Raw genomic sequence first — 11,961 nt, 5'->3', positions numbered from 1 at the left:
GTATAGCATGGCTCCTCATTCGGACAAAATTGGGAAAGTGGCACACTCCACCAAACGAATGGGACGACCTGTAGCAATAGTGTCTGGTGCATTTTTCTCCATGGGGATCATCATGTTGCCTGCCACGGCCTTGCTGATCCGAAAACTAGGGATTTTCCTGTTTTTGGTGAAATGTGTAGCTTGTGGATTTGCGACGTTCTTTTTTCAGTCCCTGTGCTGCTTTTTCGGACCTAAGACAAACTGTGGGCAGATCTCTTTGCCGTGTTTTTCAGATCAGACTGACGGGCTATCGTCGGCAACAGAAACTGGTTCCTCCTCTGCAGCAAACGGAGCCTTTGGCAGATCTAGAGTGAGGAGGAGTTATGATAAAGAAGCAGGTGGCTATCTCTACCCCAACCAGCAGCGTCAGCACAGACAGAATCAGACCGGGGGAAGAGGTCCGGAGCAATACGAGCTGCAACCACTGGCTTATCGGCTGAGCGACAGCTTTGAGAACAGCACCTGCACCAGTAAACTGTCCAACCGGCCCTCAGTGCTCTCTGATGAGATTGAGTATTGTGACAGAGATGTAAGAAATAGCATGGAAGGGGAGAGTGACCAGACAAGCAGCCGTCAACCACCCTCGGCCTTCCAGACTTCATCACCTTACAAAGAAAACACCCTGCGGCCTGGAGGTCTGCCACAAGAGGACCTCGCTAAGGAAAAGGTGCTGTGTGAGACTTGCGGAGGTCAGACTGATGGGGTAACACACTGGGGCAATACATGCTTCTCCTCATCTTCCAGCATACAGGAGACTATAATCAGCCACACACTGGAGACCACTGACCAGCCATCTTTCTGCAAAGATGACCAAACCTCAGAGGAGTGTCTCCACTACCCCGCCCACAAAAAGCACCTCTCCTCTCAGTCCCAGAGCTCCTGTGAGGGTCTGGAGGATTCCTGTGAAACGTGCCTCAGTGACATCGAGCCCGGGCCTTCGAACATGCAGCAACACGAGGGAGACGCTCAGTTACAACCAGGGTACCTGAACGGAAAGAGAGATACGCTACGTCTGTCACTGAAGGAAACTGCTTACGAAACGGGTAAAAAGGGCCGAAGCAGTCAGAGTGAAGACGTGGTTATTTTACCCAACAGTAAGTCAGACCTTCCAGATGTGTGGATAAAGAGAGGTGGAAAACGGGAGGATACATGTTGAGCAAAGTTGGAGGCGTCTTTACGAACGCTGTGCATTGAATGCTCTGACTTTATAGCAGAAGGAACAGATGAGCGTATAGAATTTTAAAAAGAAACGTACACTGTTACTTTTATATAACAGTCAATGGAAATATAAGCCAACTGCAAATGTAACATGAACGATTTTTGCATCTAAGGTTTTAAGATTTAGCTACAAATGAGGTCAAAGCATGAGTGTTCCTTCTGTGAAATGGTCAAATCAAAGCATGGCTTGCTCAACGTGGCACTTTCAGAAAGACAAAAGGTCTTTTCTGCCACATATTCTCACTAATGTCTCTCTACAGTAGCCACAGTGTGTTATCAACATGAGCACTGCACCTGCTGCTGCAGAATTTACTTAGTGCCGGGATCTTTTTAATATCTGCGCCTGCACAGCCTGGGTTATCGACAAACAACAGTGTCCAGTGTGTGCAGCTTTTTGCCTTTCTCCATGGTGGAACTGACCTAAATAAGCCATACATTCATGGACTTAACAATAAAAGATACATGTTCAGTAGAGAAAAAAAGGTGCATTACTGTATGTGAGTCTGTGGGGGAAGAATCAAGCATTATCACATGTAGAGTAGCAAACAACAGTCGGTTGATTTTGCACTTTGTAACAATAATGTACCGAAGATCCTTTGTTACCATGAAGCAGGAACATGTCATTTGTGGCGTCACGGCTTGAATTGCATTAAATGTTTGACTGTCAAGTCAAGTCTTTTTGTTTATATGTCAGTGCCAAACATTTTTGTGTTTACTTCCTGTACGGATTCTTAAGAGGCAACGTGGTTTCCAAGGCTGCTTTCAGACATGCAGGGATCTACGTCAGCACCCCCCAGCTGAGATGTCACATTAGACAAGTCTCAATACCATTTCAATAAGGGTATTTATAACCTGAGCAGCATGTGCCAAATGTCTATCAACAGGTTGTTTTATAAGCTAAAACAAATGTCTGTGAATTGTGCAAAAGATGTCCTTTTAAAAAAAAGATTTGTCTAAGATAGTAAATATGATGTTGAGTGTAAAAGTGGTGCAGTGTTGTTCCTGGAGCTTCAAAAAGGGAAGATATATATGAACTGTGCCTGTGAGCAGGTTATTTCCAAGCTTTCTCGCTGTAAGATGTGTTTTCTTTTAGAATGATGTGACAATTCTTTAACAAGCAGAATAATCTGCATTTTAGATAAATGAAGAAAAAGGAAAAATATGCCACAAATGTTTTTCACATAGCTGGAATAAAATGAATCATTTATTTTCCTGCAGACTGGCTTTTTAATTTGTTTCAACATTTGCTTTGGGTACCAGTAAGATTACAGGCCTATAAGGTTCAAATTAAAACCATATGATTAACATTAAAACTGTCAACTGAGAAATAATACAACTGCTTTTACTGTTTGTCTTTAAGGCTAAAATAGCCAAAGAAGAAAACATGTTTCTACAGGTTTAATTGTAGAGGAAGCAGCATAAGAAAAACAGAATTACCCAAAAAGTACTGAAACTATCAAAAGAAAAAAACAGCAACGTATATCAAAGAAAAAAACTTCTTAACGGTCCAATGTGTAGGATAAAGAGCGGCCTATGAACAGAAATGAAATTTAATATTTAAAATTAGGTTTTTATAAGTGTGCAAAAACCTAAAATTAAGAATTGTTGCGTTTCCTTAAGGCCACTGTAGTTTGCACATATGGATCGTAAAACGAGTGGTAGTCCGCTCATCCCAAAAAACAACTATACCACTAGAGGCCACTAAATCCCACACACTGAACCTTCCGAGGATGAAACCTAAAAGCGACAGTCATAAACAGATTTCATCAGGTCGATTCTTCAACCCAGTCTTCTTTGGCCCAGTCGGGTGAACGTGTGGAATATTCAAAGTCAGGTCCTTTGTAGCGTAATGCATGAAGATACATGATGAGCTCCTTCTCTGTGGGATCTGGTCGTACAAGCTTACATTCACTACACAGACTGTCTCTGGTCACTGCAGGAGTTTTCTGGGAACTGTCTGTTTCCTCTGTCAGATTTCCATTTGATTGGATCTGAGAATCTTGGAGGGAGGAGCTGTTGGTGTTTGAGTCTGTGCAGCCCTGTTTCACTTCCTCCACAGTCGCGCTGCTGGAGGTACAACCTGTCGGCATCTGTGTCTGAGGAGCGTCTCCGCTCAGGTCAGGTTCAGATGTAACATCCGGCTTCTCACATGTCTTGTTTTTTTCTGCCTGTTGCCTGATCGCAATGCCGTCATCCTGCATATCCAAAAGGTGTAAGCTCTCCTGAGATCGGTGCTCCTCTACCAGAGCGTGCAGCAACTCCTCATTGCTCTTCCCCACCAGTCCGCCCTTGCCCCTGTTAGGACCCCACGCTGAGGATCCATAGATAGGGTCGTTGGAGATGGGGAAGCCCAGGTACTGGAGGTGGACCCTGATCTGGTGTGTGCGGCCGGTAAGGGGTAAACAGCGGACAACGCTAGTTTTTCCATTAAAGCTAAGCCTCTGGAAGACAGTCCGGCACTCCTTGCCCTTGGGGTCAACCCGACAGATGCCGATTTTGAAGGAAACAATCAGAATGGGTTCCTCGCAGGTCACTTCACCCTCTGGAAACTCCCCGTCCACTCGGCACACATACTCCTTTTCAAGCTAGGAAAGAGACTAGATGTGAGGACCTTCTGAAAACTCACAGCTGTATTTGTTTATGTCGGGTACTGAAAATTTGCCTAATCACCTGATAGTCCAAACCTTCTTAAACGTACCTGTCTGTCTCTCACCAACTGGTCCAGCTTCTTGGACGCCTCCAATGTTCTGGCAAACAGCAGAACTCCAGAGGTGAGTCTGTCCAGTCTGTGGACAGTGTGGAGCTCGGAAAAGCCTTGTTCTTTCCCCAGGATGAAAATCACAGTGTTGTGGCGAAAACGACCGCAAGGGTGGACTGGGATGGAGGCGGGCTTGTCCACCACGAGCACTTCCCCGTCGTCAACCAGAACCTCCAGGGGCCTGCCCACCACAGGAGGCTCGTGGCGGTGAACAGTGTTTCTCAGGTGGTCGTTATTCTGTGGATAGTACGGAATAGATAAGAAACCTTTGGAGACTGGAAGCAGATGGATATTTCACTCAGCACATTTCACTTTTGAGTTTTGTTTGAGAGCATATTTAATGAAAAGCTTAGTCTTTAAACCCCAGAGTCACTCGCGTGTGTTTAATAATGTAAGAAATATTTTTTCAATATCATTATGCTGCATTTCATAATGGGTAAGAAATCTAGAGATTTTTACGTATTAAGATGTAATAGTAGTTTTGAGTTGTGTCGTTGTGTAGCAGTGTGTTGTATTGTTGTGTATATTTGTGTTGAATCGTTGTATAGTATTGTTGTGTATTGCTGACACTGACCCTGAGCACCACGGACAGGTCCTCCACCGGTGTCTCGTTGAGCCGGATGCGACCCTCCTTAGCGGCCCTCTGGTAGAACTCCAGGGGCTCGGCTCTGAACTCGGTCTCGAACACCTCCAGCAGACTCTTCCCGATCCACCGACCCTTACAGTAGGTTTTAAAGTCGAAGAAATACGGGCGGACTTTGCGGAGACCCCCCTCGAAGTAGTAGGAGGTCTCGGAGTAGTGCTCCTGGCTGAAGCTGACCCCGGGGTTCCTTTTCTGCGGGGGAGGGATGTATCTCTCGCCCGGACGGACCTTCTTCCCCCCGGCTCCTCTGCGCCTCTTCCCTCGGCCGCTCGCCTCGGGTTCTCGCGGCTCGTCACCTTTACGTTTGCCGGTTCCTGCTGCTTCGTTAGCGGTGACTCCCTGCTCGGACACCGGGCTGTTGACCTCCTCCTCTGGTGCAGCAGCCTCCTGCTCCATGTTCGAGCTGCTCTGTTGACACCGCGGAGAAGGAAACAGACGATTCCCAGCTGTATTAACGTTATGGGATAAAACTGAGGGCTTTAATGTGTAAAGTACAAGTTTATTAACCGAGAGCAGACACAGTGAACTACATTCCCTCAAAACTCTCCCTACAACACTCACGTGCATAACTCTCAGGCTTAGAGGTCCTGTCAGAAGGAGACGCGCGCTGATGACGTGAAAATGGAGTCCAATCAGACGAGGTGTAGTCCAGTCGTGTTTCTTCTTCTTTTCCTATGATTCTAATCACTTTCCATTAGCGACACCAACTGTCCACAATATGAACTTAATTAATACATTTACACCAATGTACAAAATAATTGTTAAAAAGATAAAAACATTCAGAATAAAAATAAATCCTTTCGACCACAGCAGCAGGACTATATACAAATTATAGTTACTGCAGTAATACACCAACTTACTTAAAGCTGTTTTGACCTTTTGTTTGTCAGTGCATGTGGTGTTTGTAGAAATCTCTATACATAGAATAACACATATACAAAACAAATGTACAACAAATATATCAATGTCAGTGTTTAGTATACTTTCGTGTACTTGTGTGTCTTTAATAAATAATTTGCTGAAAGTATATCCCTAGAGGTTTTGATCGCAGAGGAGCTGTGGCTCAGGAGGCAGCGAGGGCTGTCGACTAACTATGAAGGTCGAAGGTCAGTAGTTTGATCCCCCGCCCCTCCAGTCGGCACTCTGAAGTTAACTTAGGCAAGATGCTGACACCAAATTGACCCTGCGAGCTGTGCCGACAGTTTGATGGTGTGACGCTGCATGGGGAAGCGCTGTACGAATGTGTGCGCAAAGGCCACTTGTAAAATGTTATGAGTGGATATGAGTTCCTAAGACTGGGATACATCCATCTCCAACTTATTAATTATTAAATTCTTCTCTGAATACCAATGAAAAAGATAATGTTTGTGTATAATATTGCATTGGTGCACTAAAGTAATAAAAAAAAAAAAGCATATGATGTTTACTTCTTCTGAGAATAAAACAATTCTAATGATTATTAATACCTTTACTGTAATTTATCTTCTCATGAACCGTTTCAGTTTCTCTCTCTCATACACAAAAACACAAAATTATTTTCACAAAAGATTGACAATCAAACATTATCCATTAACAGGTTTTATTAATAAATCTGATAAGTGTACACATAATTACAATGTTTGTCTAGTTTAAGTGAAGTGACTCAGTTGATCAACATTTGGCACAACGCCCCCTCAGTTCTACAGTAACAATGTTAAACCGGACATTCATTATATGAATAGTTCTTATCACAAAATATATATTACTTATATATTGTTAATTTGCTTTGAAATCTCTAGGCTTGTATTTAGGTTTATCTTTATGAGTTACTGCAAAGCAAATGAGAATACACAAATTATCAACCCAGTGGAACACAGACTGTAGCTCTTTATGCTGTACTTGCAATTCTGAACTTTATTGTCTTAACCATGAATAATAATGACTCATTTAAACCTTTTTTGTTGTCCACGATACTCTAACCAGTCTCTTGCTGACTCCATGCATTCTGGTGGAAAGGTCAGTAGTCCAGCGGTGGTCGCTCGCTCTTTTATCTCTCCCGGAAGACGACCTCGTCAGGCGAACAGAGGGATGTACTCCTTCTTCGTTGCTAGGTGACAACGCAGTGGGGCAGATGGCCGTTAATTCTGGAGCTCGCTGAAACCTGGAGGAGTGCTACAGGGCCCCGGAGACACAGCACCAACGCCATCTCCTGCAGGGGCAACCACACTGCAGTCAGAGCTCACCTCTGGGGAGAGAAGGAAGGATTGCATGGATGCCATCAAGAACAAGTTACTGGAAGTAGGTGGTAGGTCTTGACTGAATAATAAATTAAGGGGTTAGAGATATATCTAATGTCCCAAAATAATAAGCAGGTTTTTGTATGTAATTCAATCTAAATCACAAATTTTGCTTTCATATCATAGGTATGGGGTGTTTTGGTGCATACCTGGGCCATTGATACCTCTTGTCGGTCAGGGGGACGTAAACCACTCCCATCAAAGCTTTCTTGAGGAAGGTCCCGTCACTCTGTCGATCATACTGCTCTAACACCTGACTTCCACCATCGGCACCCACTGGGAGAACCAGCCGCCCGCCTGGCTTCAGCTGCTCCAGGAGCTTTCACATTAAAACAGGGATTCAACATGAGCAGGAGACACATTTCAAAAGCCAGTTTTCAAGTCACAGCAGAGACATCTCAGAAAATGACTTTAACAATCATTTCACTACAGAAAGGGGCTTTTTGTGAGGGTGCATAATTAGTCTTATTCTCTTCTATTGTTTTCTACCCTGTTTTCTCAAGCGTAAAACTCATTTGTGTGCTTACAGCTTTGGGAACAGTAGGTGCGGCTGCACCAACGTGAATCGCATCATACGGTGCTCCGTCTGGGTATCCCTGCCTTCCGTCCCCCTCTGGGGACAGATGTCAGAGTGAGGTTTAGTAGCTGAGCAGTTTGAGGATTTCAAGCTGGTCGGCCTTGACACTGCCTGACTCACCGATAAGTCTGATGCGTCCAGAGGAGAGCAGTTCTGGCTCGTCAGCCTGCACGTTTTTTATCGACATTTGAACCAGTTCATCTATGTGTTCGATACCAACCACTCTTCCACTGGGTCCTGTCTACACACACAGACAAAATTTGAAAAATGGAGTAGTTGCACTCAGTCATATATTTTGTGTCAAGTCATGTGACGGCAAATCGATAAATAACACACTGAATTTAACAAAAATGTCACGTTTCTGTATCACTCACCATTCTTGCAAAGCAGGCAGTGAGGTATCCACTTCCTGATCCCACATCCAGAGCTGACGCCCCTTCTGTTAGTTTTTCACTTAACAGCTCTAAAGCGTGAGCGTGCTGTGAAACCAGGACCAATGGGAAATATTCAATTAATCATGTCTGGGTTTAAGGGAATTATTTTGTCATCTTAATTCACTTCTGAGACTGTATGACTCACCATGTGTGGTGCACTGATAGTCGCTCTGTAACCTGTGATAATAAAAAACACCATAACACAGTCAAATCTGTGCTCATTACTTTACTGCACAATACAGACACTCATACAGTCAAGCAGGGGTGTTTCTGTGTTTACTGAGTGATTTGAATTGTTACCAATGGACTGAGGGGAGTCTGCATAAGGATAGTCCCGAGAGTAGAGTCCTCTGTCTGTGGCCAGCATAGCATCAAACACTCTGTCGCTGCGGATCACACCGTGATCTACAGGAGAGAAGAAGAGGAAACGACACTGAACATAAACTATTTAAAATCAGATGTCTCTGTGTGGGAGGGAAAAAAAGACACATCTCTGCACTTTTAAACATGAAAAAATGTACAATAATTTGAATCAGTCCTGAGTCCTTTACCCCTGAGCCTGCTGATGAGCTCTGGATGCGTCTTGCCGCTGGACATCCACGCCATGGTCCGGGACAGCAGCAACCCCATAGGGAAAGCCACGACTGCCAGGCGCAGAGCCAGTCGCATCTCCTACTCTGGGTCTGCCTGCAGCAACATGATGGTCAGATTTTTTCGTTTGTGCAAGACATTGACATTTAATAATCTGACTATATCCTCCATGTGTTGATGCCAGAGACAGCTCTGATCGTTTGTAACAGGGTTGTTGCTCGTTTTCCAGCAGGCTGAAGCAGAATTATTGAAATGGTTCAGGTAGCCAACTTTTAAAAACAAGTTATAAACCAATTAAAATCTCTGAACAGCTACAGATGCACACATCGCTTATTAAAACACTCGTGAACAATGTAATTCTGCAGAGGTCAGGGAGCGTGTTTACCTTCGCCACCGCTTCCTCCTTCCCGCTGACACTTCCTGGTCCCATCCTCAGCAATCGACCAATAAAATGCTAACATTTTCGTAGTAAGGCGTTCTGAGCCAATCATATCGCAATACTTGTTGACAGACGGATGTAATGTTCAATCACGTGCATCCCAAATACGGAAGTGGGCTGTCTCTCCGTGGAGCTTGTGGATGATGGACGCAGTTAGCTAGCGAGGCTAAATCTTCGACTCCTTACATCAGTGGACTTAACAGTTTATCCCTCGATTGTTTTACTCAGGTGAGATGTGGAGAAAATGAAAAGTGGAGATGAGAAGATGCGTTTTTAATTAACTGCAGTGAAAAGCCCTTGAATAACATGTGAAGTGCATAAACCAGTTTACAAAGCAGACTGGACACCAGTTAGCTACAGTCTGTTGATGTAGCCTGAATTAAGCTCAGGTCCTGGTTTCTCTTTTGTTGTGAAATATGCATAGTTTCCATCCCGTCTTTTTTATCAAAACATTTGGAGATCGTGGCTGTTTTTAATGCTACCGGGAGGCTGCAGATGGAAACATGCTAACCCTAAGCTGATGTTGACATCTGTGTTTCCCAGAATGAGCGACGTCTTCGACAGTCAGGAGGTCCGGTCCAGCGGGGAGCTGTGGACCGAGATCTGCTCCACTCTGTTGGAGCAGCAGCCGGAGGCCGCTCCGGAGGACGAGAGGAACAACAACATCGAGTTCAATGACTCCTTCCAGCCAGCTGCACCAGTCCCAGGGCAGCTCAATGGTCACATAAACGGGACAGGCATCAGCTCCTCCGGTGCCATATGGGAACCCATGGAGGATTCTGAGATCTACATAGCTAGTTTAGGTAATGTCCTGCTTCCCCCTGTATCTTTGAATGGCTTTATAACATCCATACACCCGATCAGGGCATCCCTCATACATCCTTTATCATTCAAGATGGGAAATGATTCTTCAATAGCAGCAGATCTGCACCAATACACCACGTTTTCTCCCTTATTTTAGATGAGCAGTTTTTGTGTTCATCATAGACGCATCTGAGGTTATTCTCAGCTAACCCACATGCAGTTCCAATTGTTAATGTTATATATTGATGTATTTAAACTCAGCATAAATAGTAGTCAAACAAAACAACAATTATAGATTTTATAGTTTTTCAAAATGAAATTCCACTTGAATTCTTACCATATTAAATATACAACTAAACATATATATTATATATATGTACTAAATTATATCTTGCAACTCAACTTAATCTTTTTTTATTTTAACACTAACGATTGTTGACCTTACATCTGATGTAATTCATATATCACATTGTAATTGCAAACTCCCATATTACTGTATTAGAGGCCGAATAGTAGAAAATGTTGAAAGCAACATTTTATATTGTGGCATATGTTAGGCAAAAGGAAATATCTGTGCCTTTTGATGGATCTGTGTTGAACTGCTTTGCACCTTGTTGTTCTTGCACTCTAAATGTTGGAAATTAGTTTTTGCCCATTTAAAGATGTGAAGAAAGAAAGAATTGTAATTTTATTGTCAGATGTTAAAAAGTTTTGCTGTGTCCACATTTTGCTGCAGAGAATCGTCTGAAGAAGTTAAAGGGCCAAACCAGTGACGTGACCTCCAGGGACATGTTGCGCTCGTTGTCTCAGGCTAAGAAAGAATGTTGGGATAGATTCCTGCACGACGCCCAGACCTCAGAGCTTTTTCAAGGTGGTGACTTGGATCAGAAGTAAGACATTGTCTTAATGAGTGTTAAGCTATGTGACTTTCTACGGCTCTATTAAATCCAGTAAACTGCATGAAATACTGTATTGCAGCTGCTCACTGGTCTAGATGACATAAGTAGTTTGTATTTTTTTTGTTGAAAGGATAATAAAGTCCTTCCAGGCAGTAGAGAGGTTTAGATAGTCCTCCAGTCTTCTTAACACCCTTGATTTTTTGTGCACCTCCCTTCTCCAGTGCCCTTGAACACTTTAAGAGGTGGTTGGTCCCTGAGAAAGTGGCCATCAGCGCAGAGGAGCTGGAATATCTTCTGAGACCATCCCATAATAACGAGCCAGCCGGACCAAACCCAACACAAAACGCAGAGCAGACAGAGGAGGAGACACACAACTCTGAGGAAGATGACGCTCACAGTCCAGAGAAATGAGTGCTTTCCAAACAGAAGAACTAATCTGGATTGTAAAAAGAAAGGATTAGCCTGTGTTATGTCATATTGCTGTTTTTGGCCCAGGCTTTTATTTTTGGCCAAAGAGGTAATTACAGACATTTATTATCCTCTGTATCCCCAGCAACTGTATTATTCAGTCATGTCCTTTATTTTCTTTTCTATTCATCCCTTCAGCTTGTAATCAAGCAGCACATTTACCATTTCGTCTGTGTAATGACTCTACTACTTTACTTCTCTACGCGAATAGCTCGCTACCTGAACGAGACATGCAACATTTCAGTATCATGTTGTAAATAAGACTTGTATGACAGAAGCAGTGCATTATCTTCCAGCGACAATATTTTCTGTGTCTAAACTGTGACAGCTAAAGTAGGAATACTCTTGTGATATGATCCTGAATCTACTGTAACATATCGTGTAACATCCTTATTTTTGCCATTGATTTTACATAATGAAGTTTTACCCATGCCTCAATAAAAACAAGTACAACTGATTAGTTGTCTCACTGATTGTTGTGAGCAGAAACAAGGGCACTGTTATATTTACCCCAACGGTTCAAGTACAGCTGAAACGCAAAAAACTAGAATATTCTTAGACACAGAATTTTGTATTTGCATGTGTGTACCTATCTATTCTAGTGAGGCCCAAATTGAGATTGAGACTACTTGGATAAGGACATGTTGCCCAAGTATGAATAGTTGGATAGATAATGAGACTGAGGTGGTTTAGACTCAGATTCAGAAATACCTTATTGAGGTGGCAGCAAAGAACCCTATTTCATTCACCTACAGTGTTGTAGATAACTATCCCACAAATTGGTCAGAAAATAATGTAAATACCCTCAAAAAAAG

General features: G+C 43.3%; 4 protein-coding genes across 6 annotated transcripts in view; 2 read left to right on the top strand and 2 right to left on the bottom strand.

Annotated features, from left to right (window-relative positions):
• The window catches only part of disp2 (dispatched RND transporter family member 2), a gene marked incomplete in the record, with an annotated part of 12,071 nt that extends 9,601 nt beyond the window's left edge, over positions 1–2,470 (top strand). Inside the window, 1 exon segment of the mRNA XM_062397874.1 lies at positions 1–2,470. Coding sequence (XP_062253858.1) covers positions 1–1,195 — 1,195 coding nt within the window.
• rpusd2 (RNA pseudouridine synthase domain containing 2) lies at positions 2,435–5,290 on the bottom strand. Of its 2 annotated transcripts, none has more exons than XM_062397871.1 (4): positions 5,220–5,290; positions 4,590–5,066; positions 3,956–4,252; positions 2,435–3,842 (listed from the first exon to the last, which is right to left on the bottom strand). In XM_062397871.1, exons 1-4 carry the CDS (start codon positions 5,223–5,225, stop codon positions 3,024–3,026), a joined length of 1,599 nt encoding a protein of 532 aa, XP_062253855.1. In that variant the 5' UTR covers positions 5,226–5,290; the 3' UTR covers positions 2,435–3,023. The 2 variants fall into 2 exon arrangements, with proteins under 2 accessions (XP_062253855.1, XP_062253856.1); XM_062397872.1 differs by having other exon boundaries at positions 4,590–5,061; positions 5,220–5,261.
• A 930-nt stretch (positions 5,291–6,220) lies between these two features.
• Positions 6,221–9,098, bottom strand: pcmtl (l-isoaspartyl protein carboxyl methyltransferase, like). Of its 2 annotated transcripts, none has more exons than XM_062397222.1 (9): positions 8,922–9,098; positions 8,497–8,632; positions 8,246–8,350; positions 8,091–8,122; positions 7,886–7,990; positions 7,632–7,752; positions 7,462–7,547; positions 7,084–7,253; positions 6,221–6,846 (listed from the first exon to the last, which is right to left on the bottom strand). In XM_062397222.1, the coding sequence occupies exons 2-9, from the start codon at positions 8,612–8,614 to the stop codon at positions 6,810–6,812; spliced, it is 774 nt and encodes a 257-aa protein (XP_062253206.1). In that variant the 5' UTR covers positions 8,615–8,632; positions 8,922–9,098; the 3' UTR covers positions 6,221–6,809. The 2 variants fall into 2 exon arrangements, with proteins under 2 accessions (XP_062253206.1, XP_062253207.1); XM_062397223.1 differs by having other exon boundaries at positions 6,221–6,882; positions 8,922–9,011.
• Positions 9,078–11,603, top strand: ccdc32 (coiled-coil domain containing 32). The gene is made up of 4 exons (XM_062397225.1): positions 9,078–9,203; positions 9,519–9,778; positions 10,516–10,669; positions 10,900–11,603. The coding sequence occupies exons 2-4, from the start codon at positions 9,520–9,522 to the stop codon at positions 11,087–11,089; spliced, it is 603 nt and encodes a 200-aa protein (XP_062253209.1). The 5' UTR covers positions 9,078–9,203; position 9,519; the 3' UTR covers positions 11,090–11,603.
• Positions 11,604–11,961: the final 358 nt, after the last annotated feature.

The sequence above is a fragment of the Platichthys flesus genome, chromosome 10 (genome assembly GCF_949316205.1).
Source record: "Platichthys flesus chromosome 10, fPlaFle2.1, whole genome shotgun sequence".
NCBI lineage: Eukaryota > Metazoa > Chordata > Actinopteri > Pleuronectiformes > Pleuronectidae > Platichthys > Platichthys flesus.
Note: the sequence above shows the minus strand (reverse complement) of the source record. Positions and strands in the feature narration are given on the sequence as shown.

What these genes read in the sequence shown, in the direction of transcription:
- pcmtl (XM_062397222.1), bottom strand. Translation starts at nt 8,614, where the DNA reads ATGCGACTGGCTCTGCGCCTGGCAGTCGTGGCTTTCCCTATGGGGTTG. An exon ending in AGACTCCCCTCAGTCCATTG is followed by an intron (nt 8,123 to 8,245) that starts GTAACAATTCAA and finishes TTATTATCACAG; the next exon opens with GTTACAGAGCGACTATCAGT. An exon ending in AAGAGGTATCAATGGCCCAG is followed by an intron (nt 6,847 to 7,083) that starts GTATGCACCAAA and finishes TTGCCCCTGCAG; the next exon opens with GAGATGGCGTTGGTGCTGTG.
- ccdc32 (XM_062397225.1), top strand. Translation starts at nt 9,520, where the DNA reads ATGAGCGACGTCTTCGACAGTCAGGAGGTCCGGTCCAGCGGGGAGCTG. An exon ending in GATCTACATAGCTAGTTTAG is followed by an intron (nt 9,779 to 10,515) that starts GTAATGTCCTGC and finishes ATTTTGCTGCAG; the next exon opens with AGAATCGTCTGAAGAAGTTA. An exon ending in GGTGGTGACTTGGATCAGAA is followed by an intron (nt 10,670 to 10,899) that starts GTAAGACATTGT and finishes TCCCTTCTCCAG; the next exon opens with TGCCCTTGAACACTTTAAGA.
- rpusd2 (XM_062397871.1), bottom strand. An exon ending in ACCTGTCCGTGGTGCTCAGG is followed by an intron (nt 4,253 to 4,589) that starts GTCAGTGTCAGC and finishes TACTATCCACAG; the next exon opens with AATAACGACCACCTGAGAAA. An exon ending in AGTTGGTGAGAGACAGACAG is followed by an intron (nt 3,843 to 3,955) that starts GTACGTTTAAGA and finishes TCTCTTTCCTAG; the next exon opens with CTTGAAAAGGAGTATGTGTG.